Source organism: Carassius auratus, chromosome 25 (assembly GCF_003368295.1).
Source record: "Carassius auratus strain Wakin chromosome 25, ASM336829v1, whole genome shotgun sequence".
Classification (NCBI taxonomy): Eukaryota; Metazoa; Chordata; class Actinopteri; order Cypriniformes; family Cyprinidae; genus Carassius; species Carassius auratus.
Genome location: NC_039267.1, coordinates 146,075 through 165,712, shown reverse-complemented (window position 1 = coordinate 165,712; position 19,638 = coordinate 146,075). Strand labels below are relative to the sequence as shown.

The 19,638-nt window shown below is 36.5% G+C and overlaps 1 protein-coding gene across 1 annotated transcript; it reads right to left on the bottom strand.

The window, feature by feature from the left end:
• Window positions 1-71: 71 nt before the first annotated feature.
• Window positions 72-19,216, bottom strand: LOC113042872 (AP-4 complex subunit epsilon-1-like). The gene is made up of 21 exons (XM_026201863.1): window positions 18,951-19,216; window positions 18,276-18,347; window positions 18,071-18,194; window positions 16,911-16,984; window positions 16,711-16,832; window positions 15,847-16,006; window positions 15,442-15,608; window positions 15,281-15,354; window positions 14,508-14,630; window positions 14,318-14,427; window positions 13,085-13,224; window positions 12,871-12,983; window positions 12,664-12,782; window positions 9,776-10,072; window positions 8,975-9,086; window positions 3,632-3,770; window positions 2,654-2,894; window positions 1,980-2,522; window positions 1,719-1,909; window positions 536-696; window positions 72-407 (listed from the first exon to the last, which is right to left on the bottom strand). Exons 1-21 carry the CDS (start codon window positions 19,077-19,079, stop codon window positions 247-249), a joined length of 3,372 nt encoding a protein of 1,123 aa, XP_026057648.1. The 5' UTR covers window positions 19,080-19,216; the 3' UTR covers window positions 72-246.
• Between the last annotated feature and the right edge of the window lie 422 nt (window positions 19,217-19,638).

Below are 19,638 nucleotides of genomic sequence, written 5' to 3'. Positions count from 1 at the left end.
TTCTTTTTTTCTCTGCAAACAAAAACGAATATACATAACATGACAGACGAAACCACAAATGTTTAAAATCAATAAATACTTTTTACTGTATATAAGTGTGACACAATGCATCTCAGTTACGGTGTACAAAAAATATATCTCATTGATATTATTTGTCGGGGAAATAAGACAAGCAGTGCACAGGTAATGCTGTCAAACAGACACTGCATGAAATCATTTTGTCAAGGAGCTTTCCCGGAAGTTTCTTCAGCGGTGTGCAAGCGCTCTCTGGCAGTGGTACAGGATGCAGTCTGGGAGAGCAGGATGAGGAGAGCGCAGCCACATGACCAGAGCAGCGCCGCTCACTCTGCAGTGCAGGAGACAGGGGGCACTACTGAGCAGCCGACATGCTACGATCCCCTCGGAGCCTGAAACAACGACACACCACTGATTGACTGCTTCTCTAAATAGTGTGTCAATTATAGTCAGTAATGCTGCATGCTTGAAATGGATCGTAACATGACTGCAAATCGCAGTGAACTGAAATATGTTTTACCGATGATGTCCACAACATGAAGCTGTAGGGCGTCTTTGAGAGCGTTCAGGGTGGTTCTGAGCGGGTCACCGGCATCCGTGAGCAGTTTCAGATTCTGTTTGACGTCATGAGACAGAGACAGCCAGAGTTTCCCGTATTCCTCTGTGGTTAAAACCAAAGGCCTGTGTGTGACAGAGAGAAATGAGTTCATTAAAAGAAGTCTCATAAAGTCAAAAAGCTTGCAACAAAAATTGGTTTGAAGTCATCTGTTGGTGTTTATGTTTCACTTTAATTTTATATTCAGTTAGAAACTTTATTAGAAAATTAGAAACTGGAACCTGAAATCGGGTTGCACTGACCTTCAGAAGATTATTTGGGATAATTTATGAGCTCATTTTTAGTCAATCCTGCAAGAAAGATTTTTCAGGCTTGGAGATGGGATAAAAATGAGCTCCTAAAACTAAAACCGATAATAAAGTCTTCAAACAGTGGTACAAGAGGATGTGGTGCTGGTTCAAGAGTCACTCACAATTTATCTGTCCATAAATCCTATACAAATTTGACTTAAGATATTTCCCAACACTTCGGCATGTTATTCTTATTATTACGTTTGATGTGGTTAGAAATTGGTAAAATGTGCTTGGAAAAACCTTAAGTATCCAGATGAAAATTAGTTCCCAATTCTCAATGGGAAAGTGCGCAAGTAACATTGTTTAAAAAAGTTGCCTGGCAAAATTGCTCCAAAATTTGCCCCATGTATCATCAGCTTTATACCTTAACCCATCCTTAAACCTACCCATACCAACAAACCGGACCCTAAACTTACCCATACCCCACCTCAACAGCAGCAGAAGGGTTTTGCAACACAATATGAACACAATAAATTAATTGTGAATATTTTTTTAAAGTATGTTTATATATAAATACACACACATTCAGTACACACATTTTTTAAAACATTTACATGTATAAACATACATATTATTATATTTTATATTATAATTATATTAAATATATAAACAACCTATTTTTCTTAAATATACACATGCATGTGTTTCTATTTATATAAACATAATAAATATGCACAGTACACCCTTACATATTAAGTAAACAAAAGCGTTTATTTTGGGTGCGATTGATCGTTTGACAGCACTGAAGAAACCTAATGTACAGTAGTTTTGATGCAGTGTCAGACACACATTACCTGATGAAGTCTGCTGTGGACAGTGTCCCAGAGAAAGGGAGTGTGTTTGTGTGTCCTGGTTGTGTTTGATAAGAGACGGTCCCGGTAAAGGATACGTTAGTGTGAGGGTCGTCCATCAGCAGAGCATAATGACACACAGATGTACTCCTGGCCTCCAGACAGTCCACGATGTTTCCTCTCAAACTCGCCGTCTAAGACAGAAGAGGTCCCATTTTATTTTATTGCATAATATTATTAAAATATTTTAGGACCAGTACACACCTTCAGCTCCTCACAGGTCAGCTGCACCGCAATGTCTTTTATTACAGTTTCCGTGCAGTTGGATATGAAGATCAGAAGCAGCAAAGCTTCATCTCTGAACAGACGGCAGGAGGACAGAGACAGGCTGGGGTCAGAGGTCAGGCTGATGACATCAGAGTGAGGTAGGTCTTTGAGGTCAGCGGGTAAAAGCGCGGTCAGATCTGAAGACTCAGATGGAGGATGTTTGTCTTGGATTGTACTGGGCCGCACTATAACCATATCACCACCAAATATCTGAGATGTGTTTGTGTGTTTGTCTTCTTTAGTATCTTTGTTCTGAGAAAGGCCATTGGCTGTGGTGGATTTGGGGGTGTGGTCAAAAGCAGATTTGGACGTGGCTGGCTCCTCCTCCAGGAAACTGCCGTACAGGAAGCTATCGGTTGTGTTATGTGATGAGCGACAGGAGGAGTCGGAAGACTTCTCGCTGGTGCCTGACGATGATGATGACTCGTGTGGGCGGGGCTTTTTTCTAAAGCGAGGGGGAGGGGCTTCGGATTTCCCCAACTGTGAGGAATCAGAATAATTGGCATTTACACAAATGCAATGCATGTGGTTTGAGTGAGTGGATATTTTGTGCCAGCATTACAAGATGATAAGATAAACACACTATTAACATCATAAAATAATTTTCTCACCAGAGACACAGAGCTCCCGACTCCCAAACCAACAAACAAAGAGGAAGCCAGCTGCTGTTTGTCCTGGTTTCGTGTGGAGAGCTCCGGCCGTGGCTCTGTTCTCTCTGCTGCCTCCTGTTGGACGGGGGGCTGAACTGCAGCACTGGGTTCATCCACCAGAGGGGCTGTTGCTTCTTTTTGTGGAAGATACCCATCTTTCCCCCAAACTCTCTTTACACCCTCCAGAATCAGAGTGCTGGAGCTGAAATGATACAATGTTAATAAACAAAAATATCATACAGGTGCATCTCGAAAATTCTGAATATTGAGAAAAAGTTTTTTTTTTTTCGTAGAAAATTTCAAAAAAGTGAAATTTTCATATATTCCAGATTCGTTACATGTAAAGTAAACATTTCAAAAGATATTTCATTTTAATTTTGATGATTAGAGCTTACAGCTCATGAAAGTAAAAAATCCAGTCTCTCACTGACAAGCTAAATCGCACGATAAATCGCATGCAATATTTAATGTGCATCTTGTCAGAAAAGTCGGTTCTGAAATCATTGGTAAATCTCCATCACCTGCGCGCTTTCACATGCAGCAGCATTTACTACACAGAGCCGTCGTCCACTGACAAGCTGCGCAAAACATGCACAAAATATGATTGTGTTTTTGCGCAGCTTGTCAGTGAATGACGGCTCTGTGTAGTAAATGCTGCTGCATGTGAAAGCAAGTCATTTATTTGAAATCTTTTGAAACATAAATGTCTTAAATGCCCCTTGTTATTCCATTTAAAGTAAATGTATGCATTTAGCGAACGCTTTTATCCAAAGCAACTTACAGTGCATTCAGGCTAACAATTTTTACCTATCATGTGTTCCTGGGGAATCGAACCCCCAACTTAGCGCTTGATAAGCGCAGTGCTCTACTAATTGAGCTACAGGAACACATGTTTGAGCTGTTGTGTACAACCAAAGACAGCATGCTATAGATACTCACCCTGCCTTCTGCGAGAGTTCAGTGCTGTTTCCTGAGAGTCCTGAACTGACAGACAGTAGTGTGGGAGATTGTCTGTCAGTGATGCTACATGATGATAAACTTACAGGCAGAGAAAAACTGTACGGCTCCAGATTCAATGCTACAAAAATCATAAACAGTTTGGAATGAAATGAGGGCGAGCAAATGACGACAGATATTCATTTTTGGTGAAATACTCATTTAAGGGCAGGATACATATATGGACCACAAAACCAGTCATAAGGGTCGATGTTTTGAAGCTGAGATTTGTACATCATCTAAAAGTTGAATAAATAAGCTTTTGAAATTTACAAAATATCTTTATGGAACATGATCGTTATTTAATAACCTAATGATTTTTGGCATAAAAGAAAAGATTATAATTTTGACCCATGCAATGTATTGTAAGCTATTTCCATAAATATACAAGTGCTGCTTAAAACTGGTTTTGTGCTCCAGGGTCACATATATGTGGTAAACTATAGAGTATCCTGTAGTATAGACGGCACTTCCTGTTTGTTGTTGACGGCTGAACTGCGTTTGAGCTCCGTCACTATATTCTTTTCATTGACTATTTTTAACTTAAAAATCTATTTTATACACCATCGTTTCCGTTTATATAACGCGTGAATATATCCTCTATTGTATTCTACAACAAAAACAATTAGAGCTACTCGCTATCACTAGATTTATTTTGATCTCCCGGGTCCGCTATTAGCTTTTAGCCAGTTAGCATCAGCAAGCGTGGTTGCTGCTAACTGAGCTTACATTGCTAATACTCTATTCACACACATTACCACTGCTGTACTCACTGTTACTTGCTTTAATGGCGGATGAATGTCTCCACTCTGTGCAGCTCGAGCTCGAGGCCGTGGGGAAGCAGATTCGCGACCTGGAACGGAGGCAGGCCGAGCTGAGAGAGCGGAGAGCCGCGCTGGAATCATCCCGGGCTGACGCTCACAAGTCCGGGGTAAGTATACAGCGTGCTGTTAACAGTCCCACCACGTCTACTCCGTGTGTTTCTCTGCGCAGGCCCGGTGCACCCAGGACGCGATCTTCCCAGATGTCCTTCACTGCGACGCCGGGACACCACGGACCCTGGGTGCATCCACAGCGGAGGATGCGAGCCGGGTCCCGGGCGACGACATCTCCCCCTCCTGCCTTCGAGATCTCCATCCAGAACCGCTTCGCTCCCCTCCGCGAGACAGGACGCGACGCTGTGATCATCGGAGACTCCATCGTCCGACACGTAAGTGCTACGTTAGCCGAAGGTAAAGTGCACACTCATTGTTTGCCTGGTGCTCGTGTTCTCGATGTTTCTGCGCAGATACCCGCGATCCTGAAGGACGACGAGAGCCCGAGAGCGGTCGTGCTTCACGCCGGGGTTAACGACACCACGCTGCGGCAGACGGAGACGCTGAAGAGGGACTTCAGGAGCCTGATCGAGACGGTTCGCAGCACGACGCCCGCGGCGACGATCGTCGTGTCAGGACCACTGCCCACGTATCGACGAGGACACGAAAGGTTCAGTAGACTTTTTGCTTTAAATGAATGGTTGTTGTCATGGTGTAAAGAACAGAAACTGCTATTTGTTAATAACTGGAATCTTTTCTGGGAGCGTCCTAGACTGTTTCGCGCTGATGGATTACACCCCAGTCGAGTCGGAGCGGAGCTTCTCTCTGACAACATCTCCAGGACACTTCGCTCCATGTGACTAGTAAGTCAATTCTCAAATAACCATTATGATGAGTTTTGTTCCACCCGCTTAAATGATAAAAGTACTTGTGCTGTAAAACCTATTAAGACTGTGTCTGTTCCCAGAATAGTGAGGTCAAAATATAAATATAAATATAATGTAGGATCTAGAAAAAATCTTATCGTAATTAAACCAGAAAAATGTAAAGTAAATGAACAAAAACAATTTTTAAAGTTTGGGCTCATAAATATTAGATCACTCACACCAAAAGCAGTCATTGTAAATGAAATGATCACAGATAATAGTTTTGATTTACTCTGCTTGACTGAAACCTGGCTAAAACCAAATGATTATTTTGGTCTAAATGAGTCTACTCCACCAAACTACTGTTATAAGCATGAGCCCCGTCAGACTGGTCGTGGCGGGGGTGTTGCAACAATATATAGTGATATTCTCAATGTTACCCAGAAAACAGGATACAGGTTTAACTCTTTTGAAATACTAATGCTAAATGTTACTCTGTCAGACATGCAAAAGAAATCTAATGTATCTCTTGCTCTGGCTACTGTGTATAGACCACCAGGGCCGTATACAGAATTCCTAAAAGAATTTGCAGATTTCCTCTCAGACCTTCTAGTTACAGTTGATAAGGCGCTAATCATGGGAGATTTTAATATTCACGTTGATAATACAAATGATACATTAGGACTTGCGTTTACTGACCTAATAAACTCCTTTGGAGTCAAGCAAAATGTCACCGGGCCCACTCATCGTTTTAATCATACACTAGATTTAATTATATCGCATGGCATCGATCTTACTGCTATAGATATTGTACCTCAAAGTGATGATATTACAGACCATTTCCTCGTATCGTGCATGCTGCGTATAACTGATATTAACTATATGTCGCAGCGATACCGTCTGGGCAGAACTATTGTTCCAGCCACCAAAGACAGATTCGCAAATAACCTGCCTGATCTATCTCAACTGCTATTTGTACCCAAAAATACACATGAATTAGACAAAATTACTGACAACATGGGCACTATTTTCTCTAATACATTAGAAGCTGTTGCCCCAATCAAATTGAAAAAAGTTAGAGAAAAACGTACTGTACCATGGTATAACAGTAATACTCACTCTCTCAAGAAAGTAACTCGTAGTCTTGAACGCAAATGGAGAAAAACTAACTTAGAAGTTTTTAGAATTGCATGGAAAAACAGTATGTCCAGCTATAGACAGGCTCTAAAAACTGCTAGGGCAGAGCATATACACAAACTCATTGAAAATAACCAAAACAATCCAAGGTTTTTATTTAACACAGTGGCTAAGTTAACAAATTACCAGATGCCACCTGATTCAAATATTCCACCAACGTTAAATAGTAATGACTTTATGAATTTCTTCACTGATAAAATAGATAACATTAGAAATACAATAGCGAATGTAGATTCTACAGCATCTAACACTTCAGTTTCATCCATCGCACCCAAAGATAAACTGCAGTGCTTTACAACCATAGGACAGGAAGAGCTAAATAAACTTATCACTGTATCTAAACCAACAACATGTTTATTAGATCCTGTACCCACTAAATTACTGAAAGAGCTGTTACCTGTAGCCGAAGAACCGCTTCTCAATATCATAAACTCGTCGTTATCTTTAGGACACGTCCCAAAACCATTCAAGCTGGCGGTTATCAAGCCTCTTATTAAGAAACCAAAACTAGATCCTAGTGTACTGGCAAATTATAGGCCTATTTCAAATCTTCCATTTATGTCTAAAATTTTAGAAAAAGTTGTGTCTGCTCAATTGAGCACCTTCCTGCATAAAAATGATCTGTATGAAGAATTTCAGTCAGGTTTCAGGCCCCACCATAGCACAGAAACTGCACTTGTTAAAATTACAAATGACCTGCTCCTTGCGTCAGACCAAGGCTGCATCTCATTTCTAGTCTTACTTGATCTTAGTGCTGCGTTCGACACCATAGATCATGACATACTCATAGATCGATTACAAAACTATACAGGTATTCAAGGGCAGGCTCTAAGATGGTTTAGATCCTACCTGTCCGATCGCTACCATTTTGTTTACTTAAATGGGGAGTCATCTCATTTATCATCAGTAAAATATGGAGTGCCACAAGGATCCGTCCTAGGTCCCCTTCTATTTTCAATATACATGTTGCCCCTTGGTAATATTATTAGAAAATACGGAATTAGCTTCCACTGTTATGCTGATGATACTCAGCTATATATATCAACGAGACCAGATGAAACTTCCCAATTATCTAAGCTAACAGAGTGTGTTAAAAATGTAAAAGATTGGATGACAAAGAATTTTCTCCAATTAAATTCGGATAAGACGGAGATATTAATTATTGGACCAAAAAACACTACACAGAATCTTGTAGATTACAATCTGCAACTAGACGGATGTACTGTAACTTCCTCTACAGTCAGAAATCTGGGTGTTATATTAGACAGCAATTTGTCTTTTGAAAATCATATTTCCAATGTTACAAAAATTGCATTCTTCCATCTTAGAAACATTGCCAAGCTACGAAACATGTTATCTGTTTCTGATGCAGAAAAGCTAGTTCATGCATTCATGACCTCTAGACTGGACTATTGTAATGCACTTCTAGGTGGTTGTCCTGCTTCTTCAATAAACAAGCTACAGGTCGTCCAAAATGCAGCAGCGAGAGTCCTTACGAGGTCAAGAAAATATGATCATATTACCCCAATTTTACAGTCTCTGCACTGGCTACCTATTAAGTTCCGCATCAGTTACAAATTATCATTACTTACCTATAAGGCCCTAAATGGTTTAGCTCCTGCGTACCTAACTAGCCTTCTACCACGTTACAACCCATCACGCACCCTAAGGTCACAAAACGCTGGACTTTTAGTAGTTCCTAGGATAGCAAAGTCCACTAAAGGAGGTAGAGCCTTCTCACATTTGGCTCCCAAACTCTGGAATAGCCTTCCTGATAATGTTCGGGGTTCAGACACACTCTCTTTGTTTAAATCTAGATTAAAAACACATCTCTTTCGCCAAGCATTCGAATAATGTATCTTTTTAATTGTGAGTGTAGTTGCATCTGATCAAAGGTGCATTTTTATTCATTAGCTTGGGTTAAACTAATTTTACTTTGTTGGATCAGCAGCTATGCTAATGATGTCTGTATTTTGTTTCTATGTTTTGCCACGGGATTCACATCCCGTGGTAACTAGGATTTACACAAGCTCCAGTCTGGATCCAGAACACCTGAGAAGAGATGATGCTGACCCTCAGAGGACCTCAGATGATGCTAACCCTGAATGAACAAACAGAACTAACAATTATTCCTAAATGTGTGACTTAATCATATAATAACTTAATTAATAATATTGATAGTTCATCGTCTAGCTGACTACGTCTTGTATTATTATTATTTTTTAGTTTTTCTAAAATCCTGTCAAATGTGCACAAACTACTAGCTACTACTAAATATTGTAGAAACATAATTTTCTGTAAAGTTGCTTTGTAACGATTTGTTTTGTAAAAAGCGCTATACAAATAAACTTGAATTGAATTGAATAAATGACATCAAGCATTGTGATGAGGGTGAATGATGGCTGTACCTCTGTCCTCACACAGCTCTTCCTGTCTCTGATGAGGGGGTTTATATGGTGCGGCTCCTGCAGCCAAAGCCTCAGACACAAACCCGTCCAGAAATGACAGAGAAGAATCAACCTGGAAAGAAAATACACATACTACAGCAGCTAGTTTGAATCTTTGGGGAATTTGGAGCATTTTTACACAGACGTTCAGAAGACGTTTCTCTTCGTTGAATGCATAAAACATGCCTTGTAAACAAAACCTGCTTGTTCACACTTACACTAAAAGATTGGGATCAATGAAAATATTTTCCAAGGAAATTAATCAAAAGTAAATAACATTTAAAATTTTATGAAATATAAAATTTCAGTTTATATACTTTATTATAGTCAAATCAGTATATCAGAATGATTTCTGAAGGATCACGTGACCCTGAAGACTAGAGTAACTATGCTGAAAATTCAGCTTTACATCACAGGAATAAATTACATTTTAAAATATATTTAAATAGAAAACAGGTATTTTAAATTGTAACAATATTTCACAGTATAAATGTATTTTTACTCCATAAATGCAGCCTTGGTGAGCAGAAGAGACTTCTTTCAAACAAATCTTATCGTTTATAAAAATGTAACACCTCCAAATAACGTTTTTTTTTTTCATCTTAAATTCTCTAAATCTGGAAAATATTCTTAAAAGGTACACTATGTTACTATTTTTGATCAAAATGTATAAAATTGATATAATGAGTTGTGTGTATTTACCTCATGTAGCTTTAATCAAAATAACTTGTCATAATAGGGAGGAACAGTCAGGCTTGCTACCTCTATGGCGTCCCATGGTGCTCCGCGGGGCAGGACCCACTCATGGAGCTGAGAGTCCTGGCTGAGGTGCTGCAGCTCCTGGGCCTGCTGACGGAGCACCGTGTCCTGGGAGGATGCAAGCCTCTCAGCCAGGTCCAGAATCAAGTCTGTCTGGCCCTCTGGGATCTTGGTGAGCGCAGAGAGAATCCAGACCCGTGTCTCCGAGCTCACGCTTCTCTGATCCAGCAGCTGCGTCAGGAGCCGGATGACCTCGCGCCGGTCCACCGACCCTTGGAGGTGAGCGTATTCTCCAAGCACCTGAGCACGCAACAAACATCAGCTCCAAGGTTCCAGAAGAACATCATCATTTCATTTCAATAGCAGTTTATTCCACTAGATTTTGATGTTAGCATGTTTCTAAGCTAATGTCTCAGAACTCTAATAGGCATGAAAAAGCACCACACACAGGGCTTATTTTATCATTTTTAATCAATAAGTATCCAATTTACATTTCTATAACAGTTTTAAAAGGATTAAAGAGTTACCCATGTTTTTTACTACCAGTGCTGGATTTTATTTTAGTTTAAATGATAAAAAAAACATTAAGTTATGCTTTTACCCTTGTGCTGCATTAGGGACATTTTTGCAGTTTAATTCCTTTGACCATTGTGGAATGCATTTCAATGCAAATGGTATGTAATTTGGCAAAATTGTGACTTTTTGGATAAATGTAAAAAATTTGATCCCATTTTGCAAAATATGTGAAATATGTAAAATATATATGAAACAGTTACACTCCGCACCATAATGACCAAAAATGGCCCATTGAAACCCATTAAAATGCCGTTTAAAGCCGGGGACATCATTAATATATGAATCATGATTTATGTTGAAACATCCTTTAATTTTGAAGCAAAAACATTATATTTGCACTATATAGTGTATTCTACCAGATTGCGTCACTACATAGATATTCCCTATGGGTGGAAATGCACGTTACTTTCCTGGTGTCCACACCACTGACACACACACACACACACACACACACACACACACACCCTACACCACTGACACACACACACACACACACACATACACACACAGAGAGAGAGAAGACAGAAAGTGTAAAACCTTCTATAACCTTCAGGATATTGTGATTTGTCACTAGCCTAAACACCATGTATTATATTTAAGCCCTACACACACACACACTTTGGTCAACGCAGACACACATTGCTATCAGACATCCACTCACACTCAGAAACATCGTTTGAGATTATTGAGCCATTTAAATGCTTCATAACAGTCAATAGTGCCCCTAGTGGACACCAGGAAAATAACGTGCATTTCCACCCATAGGGAATATCTATGTAGTGAGCAATCTGGTGGAAAACAGTAAAAAGTAAATATTTTACCCCAAGGCTTGGTAATGACAGGGTATTTGAATAGAAATTATGATTTTATGATATTATGACAGTGGGTTCAAAAACTGATATTTTAATGGGTTCAAATAGGACCAAATTTGTCCTTACAAAAAAAAAAAAATCTTACATAGCACAAAAAAATCTAAATGCACCAAAAATAATGTTGCTGCTAATCTTTGACATAAAGTTTTTCATTGCATTTAGTGTATGGAAAATAATACAATTTTTGTGTTTTTTCCTCTTATGCAAATTGATGGTATCGCCACCAAAACTGGTATTTAAAGAGTCCAAATCCTGAAAATAAAGAAATATTTGGTAGTTATGATGAGGACTGATGCTGGTTAAAAGATTTAACTTAGTAAAAGTTGAAAATAATAATAATATATAATATTTTAGGCAGTGTTTAATATGTGACCATTTTTGGTCATTAACATGCTGAGTGTGATTTTTTAAATCTGAAATAACACAAAATCTTTAAATGCACCAGAAATAATGTTGCCGCTAATCTTTGACATATTCAAGACTGTGATAATCCAAAGCTAAAGTTTTCTCTTTGCATTTAGTGTATGGAAAATACATTTTTTTTGTGTGTTTTTTCCTCTTATACAAATTGATGGTATCGCCACCAAAACTGGTATTTAAATGGTTAAAATCCTGAAATTAAATAAATATTTGGCAGTTATGATGAGGACTGATGCTGGCTAAAAGATTTAACTTGGTAAAAGTGGAAATTAATAATAATATATAATATTTTAGGCAATGTTTAATGTGTGACCATATTTGGTCATTAATGCACTCAACGTCGTAAAATATATAATGCAGCACAAGGGTTAAATATATTATATTAACTATATAAATATCTAATATATAAGATTAAATATTAAGTAAATGGTTAATAAATCATTTAAGAATCGAATAAAATTAATGTATTTAATTTTAAAATTAAACAGCAATTATATAATGCTCAGTTGGTTCTTAAAAGACAATTCATATTCAGAAAATTTTGGATGAAAACACAAAAACAAACTGCACTGAGCTGAATAATGACACGATTGTCTTCTGTAGTGCTGCTTTACAGCTCAAATTGAAATTGTTTCAAGACTGAATAAAGATTTTGCAAAAAATCACGCTATTATTTTCCTGCTTATTACTGTGAAAAAGCTTGTAACTGCATTAAGCACTTTATGAAAAATGTGACGTGAATTGGCTTAATAAAACAATAAATGTGTAATAACTGATTAGTAATAAATACAAAAAGGCTTTGCGAGTAAATAAAATGCCAACTGATATTAAAGTGCAAATGTTAAAACCCATCTACTGAAGAAAACACCTGTGGTAACTTGCAAGTCTTCATTTTTTTCTCAATTTATCAGGTGTTTTGAAATTCATTTTGAAGCCTTAAAGTAGAATTTTTTTGTGAACCATCAAAACTGTGCTGTGCATCAACTGTGTGTACGTGTGTGTTTATATATATGTAGTACAGACCCAGCTCATGACCTGTAAGAAGCACTGGGGCAGATGAGAAGTGTGTCCCTTCAGCACAGTCAGATACGACTCGACAGCATAAAGCCGTAACTGATCATCTTCCTCTTTAGACTCAGAGCCTGAGACGAAAACACACACAAAAACATGAGAAATATTAAATAAAACACCTTCTACTACAGTTTCCAGTTGTCTATACTTCTGGTTTACCCTCTGCCAGCAGTCGCAGGAAGTTGTTTGGGACGTCTTGTTGTAGCAAATCTCCACCGATGGAAAAAACACAATTCATCGTCTGAATGAACCACGAGTTATCTGGAGCAAACGTAAGGGTTAATATAGGAAAATAACAGCTGACATTCAGCGAACATTTGCTCCTTTCATTGGAAATCGTGTATTCATAAACTCTGGTTTATTAAAAGGATATTTTTCAGCAAGCTCTGAGACTTTCCCAACCAGATGGATGATGGTGTGCTCGTCGTTGCAACCGCGCAGGAAGTCCAGCATCTTCTCAACGATCACGGTCACATTCTGAGCGTTTGTGATCCTGAACAGCAATTCAAGAGTCTAGAAGAGAGAAGAGATGAACACAAGACGCCTGATTTGATCAACATCTTCGTTCATCTTCTGAAAACAAATGAAGATATATTTGATGAAATCTGAGAGCTTTCTGACCCTCTATTGACAGCAATGTAATTAACACGATCAAGGCTCAGAAACATAGCAAGGACATCATTAAAATAATCAATGTGACATCAGAGGTTCAACCGTAATTTTACGAAGCTATGAGAATACTTTTTGTGCACAAAGAAAACATAAATAAAGATTTTATTCAACAATTTGTCTCCCTGGTGCCATTTTGAGAGTATCACATACCTAAATAATGTATGTATGGATATACTTTGTTTCCGTTCAGATCAAAGCTTAAACAACAAACAATGTATCCACATAAATACGTTATTTGCATATGTGATACTCTCAATATGGCACCAGGGTGACGCGGAAAAGACGAACTATTAAATAAAAGCATTATTTCAGTTTTCTTTGCGCACAAAATTTATTTGCGCAGCTTCGTAAAATTATGGTTGAACCTCTGATGTCACATGAATTATTTTAATGATGTCCTTGCTACGTTTCTGAGCCTTGATCGTGTTAATTACATTGCTCTCTATAGAGGGTCAGAGAGCTCTCGGATTTCATCAAATATATTTTAATTTGTGTTTTGAAGATGAACGGAGGTCTCACGGGTTTGGAACGACATGAGGGTGAGAAATTACTATGTGAGTGAACTATGCTTTTAAATCAATTATTGCGCTAATTTATATTATTTATGGAAGCATCACATTTGTTTACAAATTTAGGATGTTTGATTTTCTTTTTGCTTTCATAGTTGTTACCACAAAGGAATATTTCTGAATTTAAAATATATATTTTTTTAAATTGAAAATAAAATAAAGTCGAAATTATGACACAAAATTCATAAATATGATTTAAAAAAATCAATTATGAGATGATTTATGGAAAACATCATTATCATGACAAAAAGTTTACTATTATATTCTCATAACAATAATTTAAGTTTAAATGATGTCCTTAAAAGTGTAAAAATCATGGATTTTTCTCACAATTATGCTAACTTTAGGTGTGGTTTGTTCATTACCTCTCTCTTAATAGTGAAATCTGAGTGATCCAAACACTCAATGATGGTCATCTGATGCTGCAGGGCGAGTTTAGCATCGTGCTGCACGACATACGTCAAGGCTTTCAAACCTGGACAATGGACCGATATATGAGCAGTTAAAGTGAGTTCAGGTTAACTAAATAGTGAAAACCAAAAGCAGGACTTTTACCAAGATATTTGAGGTTGATCTTCGGAGACAGAACAAAATTCCCAATGCATCTCGCGGCTTTTTCCAGCAGCTCAACTTTGGGGTGTATGGTGTAGACAGCCTTCACACACTCATACAGAATTGCTGAAACAGACATTATGTGTTATTTGTGTACATTTTGCTGACAAATTATTATTCACTCCATTAGAAGAGACGATTTATGATGATTACATATTCTTACTTTAAAAAGAGGAAATGAAACAAACATTCTGCATAGTGGTTATTGAACACTTCTTAACAATTAGTATTGTAACTAAATACCAAATCTATTAAGGATCGCTTTCGTAATCCGAATTGAGGCTAAAAATAAAATAAAAGTTGTAGATGCAAAATTTAAATACTTAAAATCTTAAATATTTTTCTTTTTAACTACCTGAAAAAAAAAAACATTTATTGAAGTGCTAAATTACTTAAAACGTAAAACAAACTAAATAAAAATGCATAAATAAAATAATAAAACAAACTTAAAAAGTTATGCATTTCATTATTTTAAATAAGTATATAATAACATTAGTATTAGATACAAATTGTAAACTTAAATTAAAATACCTTAAGTTTAGTTGTACTAAATCCTAATTAATACATTTAAAAATAAACAAAAGCTATAATAATATAAAAAATATAAATATATAAAATATATAAAAAACGAAACTGCTGAAAGACACATTATGGAATAGATGAATTAATTTTGAACACAAATTGACATTTGGTCCATTAAAAAAAGATGATTTCACCGTAAGTGATGTTGTGGTTCATTTCTGCTCTGCGCAGAGACTCGTCCAGAACTTCATACATCAGCTCGCTGGTGCTGAAAAATCAACACTTTTTCATTCAACGATGTACTTTTTACTGCATATTGTATAAGTATACACATATGAACGTGGGCTCTCGGTACCTTTGGTCCTCTTTCCCGAGCAGCGAGAGGATCCTGAGCAGCTGGATCTGCAGCCACGGCGCAGGAACACTGTGATAGTTAAAATCCACCGGGAGTTTCCCACCCAGCACCTGCTTCAGGATGGTGACGAAACTACCCGTCAGGTCCTTATAGCTGTCCGGACTCTCCTGATGAAGACAAAAACATCAGAGGTCACCGACAAGCCACTTACTGCAAGATGGGACAAAATCGCAGCCAATCAGAATGTGTTTAATGTTTAATATAAAGCTGGTTGTAGATGTTACAGTTAAGGATAGGACAAAAACTGTCTGTATTATAATGTAAAAGATGGCTCGCTTTAATAATACGAAGCCACCCGTCATGAATACTGAGATTCAAAGAGCATGCTGTATGTTGGAGACTGACCCTGATCAGCTGTAGGTAAATATGTAAGGAAGAAGCCATGACACCCGGATCTCTGTCACTCAGGGCCTTTCGAAACTTGCCATGAATGTGCTGGACTTGATTTGGAGCTATGAGATAAAACTTATACAACGCCAGGACGGCTTTCCTCCGAATGATCTCCCTTAGACATGAAAGAAAGACAACAATAGGAGTTATTATTAGACTGATAATCAAATTGACCAGTATACAAATGTTTTTGCTAATATTTATGCTTTTCTCAACCGGATAACTGGTCATTGATTCATTAATAAGGTAACTTCTGTTAGATCTGGTTCAATGCATCTCGTATATATTAAATTTGTATTTTTTTATATAAAAAAAATATTTTAAAAAGAACAAATACTTATATAAAATGTTTTATTAATGTTATTTACAAATAACGCAAAACTGTTGGTTATTGGACACTAGCTATAGTTAACTAAAACTATTATTTATTTATATATATATATATTTTTTTTTTTTTTTTTTTTTTTTCAGACTGGTAACTGAAATATTGCTGGAATAAAATCAAACATAAATATTACGTGAAAGCTTAAAGTTGGCTTGAAGCCAAAGCATTAAATTACTAAAACCAACATTAAAACTAAATAAAGCTATATAGAAATATAGAAAGAAGCTATAATAAAATACCACAACACAATTACTAAAACTTGGGACAAAAATGTTTATCATAGCTTAAAGGTAAAAAAGCTACTTCAAAATATTACTTGACGCTATAATATTAAATAACTAATAACCAAACAACACTGGCTTTTGGATATCTTCAAATGTTGAGTATCTCTGAGATGTGTGTGTATTGTGGAGGAGGACGTCTCTCTGGCTTACTTCGGATGTGACAGCTTGTCTTCTACCAGAGGAAGGACAGCAGGTATCATGTCTTTGGGAAACACCTGAGCTACAACAGTCAACGCCATGCACGCTTCGATGAGGTTAGTGCTCTGAAGATCCTGTCACACATGCATGAGACGCTCAGACCCACATTTAACATAACCCGGCCAATTAAAGATAATAAGAACCAAACTCACTTTTAATACTGTGTTTACCAGCAGCAGCAACAATTCATGGCCTTCATTAAGGAAAAGAGACACTGCAAGGTACCCTAAAATAACATTTAAGAGATTAAAAGGTTAAAAGCATGCACATTCAGAAGCCATAATTAACTCTTTTTTAATGAAGAATCTCTAAATTAATTTCTGGAGTTATTACAATTAAATAAATAAGTAAATAAATATATTTAATATACATATTTTTTTAGTTTTAATATAGACAAAAATAACTTTAGATTTGTATAACTGAATATTTTCTGTAATCAAGTATATTTATAAAATAATTATATTTTGCATATATATATATATATATATATATATATATATACTCACATACACACACACACACACATACAGTGTGTGACAACATCTCCAAAATGCTAAGAGAAACCTACCTGTAAAGTAACAACACTGTGCAAAGTTTTAGGCACTTTTAGACAATAAAAATATCACTGGACTATTACAATTAATGGCAAAATGAATGAAAATAATGATTTTTATAATGTATTTCATACAAAATATTTTCATTATTAAATGCATTTTATTTATAATTTGTACATTTATCATTGAGACTAATTTTGGAGCTTGTATAAAGTGAACTGTGCATGTGTTCTTGGGAGTGAATTGTGACCCTGGACCACAAAATCAGTGTAAAAAAAATTAAATTGAGATTTTTACTTCATCCGAAAGTTGAATAAATAAGCTTTTCATTGATGTATGGTCGATTAGGACAATATTTGCCTGAGATACAACTATTAGAAAATCTGGAATCTGAGGGTGCAAAAAAAACAAAAAAACGAAATACTTAGAAATTCACCTTTAGATTTGTCCAAATTAATTCTTAGCAATGCATATTAAGGTGGTGGATGCTGCACACTGGTGGTGGATGAGGAGATACCCCCTGTCTATGTAAAGCGCTTTGAGTGCCTAGAAAAGCGCTATATAAATGTAAGGAATTATTATTATTAATTATTATATTACTAATCAAAATTAAATTGTTTTATGTTTACAGTAGGAAATTTACAAAGTAACTTCATGGAACATGATCTTTACTTAATATCCTAATGATTTTTGGAAAATCAAAGAAAAATCTATAAGAAAATAAATAAAAAAAAAGTGGGAATGCGGTGTAAACGTACCCACTCTCTTCTCCAGCACACCACCCTGCTGGGCCAGTTTGATGGCGTGAATGTAGGTGAAGGAGGCATCGTAGCCCAGCATCTCACAGTACATGGCTCGCACCATGATCTCTCTCATCTGCTTCTGTAATACACACACTGAAGTTTAATAACCAGCTTCTGAATCTCTGAGTGTCGTGATGATGGTAACGTCTGTACCGCTCACCATGCTGGTGTTTGGAGAAGAAACCTGCTCTTTCATGGCACACAGCTCCTGTTTGATGAGGTTCTCCTCCTCCTGCAAAGGCAAATCAAATCAGATCATGCTTAAAAATCAAGGAGCACAGCATTGCATTTTAATATTTGTTTGCTATGACCTTGATAGTGTTCATTTGTATTATATTGTATTTAATAATTATTATTAGAAGTAGCTGTAATATTTTGAATTTGTAAGTGGCCACCTTTTTGCTGTTCACTTTTAAATGTTTAGTATTTTTGTTACTGAATATTTAGAATTATTATTTACTATTATATTATTACTATTAGGCATACACATACGAACATACACACACACACACACACACACACACACCTACAGTATATATAAATATATTGCACTGTTTATTTATTTTAATGTTGTAAATGGTCACCTTTTTCTGTATATGTGTGTGTGTGTGTGTCTACATAAGTATAAGAAAATATGAAATAAACAATATACCTATTCCGTGTAATCAATTATCCTGAAATCCTGACATTAGAAACATAAGACTGTATACTTTCCAGATAAAGTACTGATTGCTACACTGAACCCGACACCTTATAAAGCATTTGACTTGTAAACATATATATGTATGCGTATGCCTGCGATGCTATTTTATTAACAAACAAATGTTTAACTCACATGTTTGGATGTCAGTTCTGTGATGCTCTTTACGAGTTGTCTTAATCTGTTGGTGATTTTCGCAGCTCCAGTTTGAGAATCAAACAAACCCGGCAGAGCAGTGAGAGTTTTCTCCACAACATCACTCATTTCAGCACGACAACACAGATAACCAGATTATCAGACCATACATAAAGACGAGGGCACTACAGCAGGAGAAATACCTCTACAACACCTGTACTACAGTCAAAACACAGTGTGAGACACAAACCATCATGTGACGTGAGTTTTTCACCGCCTACAGGAAGTACGCTGCTGTTTTCATAATAAAAGTCATCGAGTGGTTTTACAGTTGCACAGAAACAACAATAAAATGAATAATTCACAAACACTACCTTTTTGAATTTTTTTCGTCTTTATTATATCAGTATAGTTTTATCTATCTATCTATCTATCTATCTATCTATCTATCTATCTATCTATCTATCTATCAGTTATGTTTAACTATTCGTTTATTTTATTTAAAGACAAAATTAAATAACAAAATTAAATAACAGTTTTTATAAACAATAGAAATAGATAGATTATGAGAAATCTTAAATTTAGTTTTAGGTTTTTAAAGCATTTTTTTATTTTTTACAAAGCTACAAGCAGTTGATAAAAAAAGATTGAAGCTAAATAATGCAAAATGAACAAGCAAAAAGGGTTA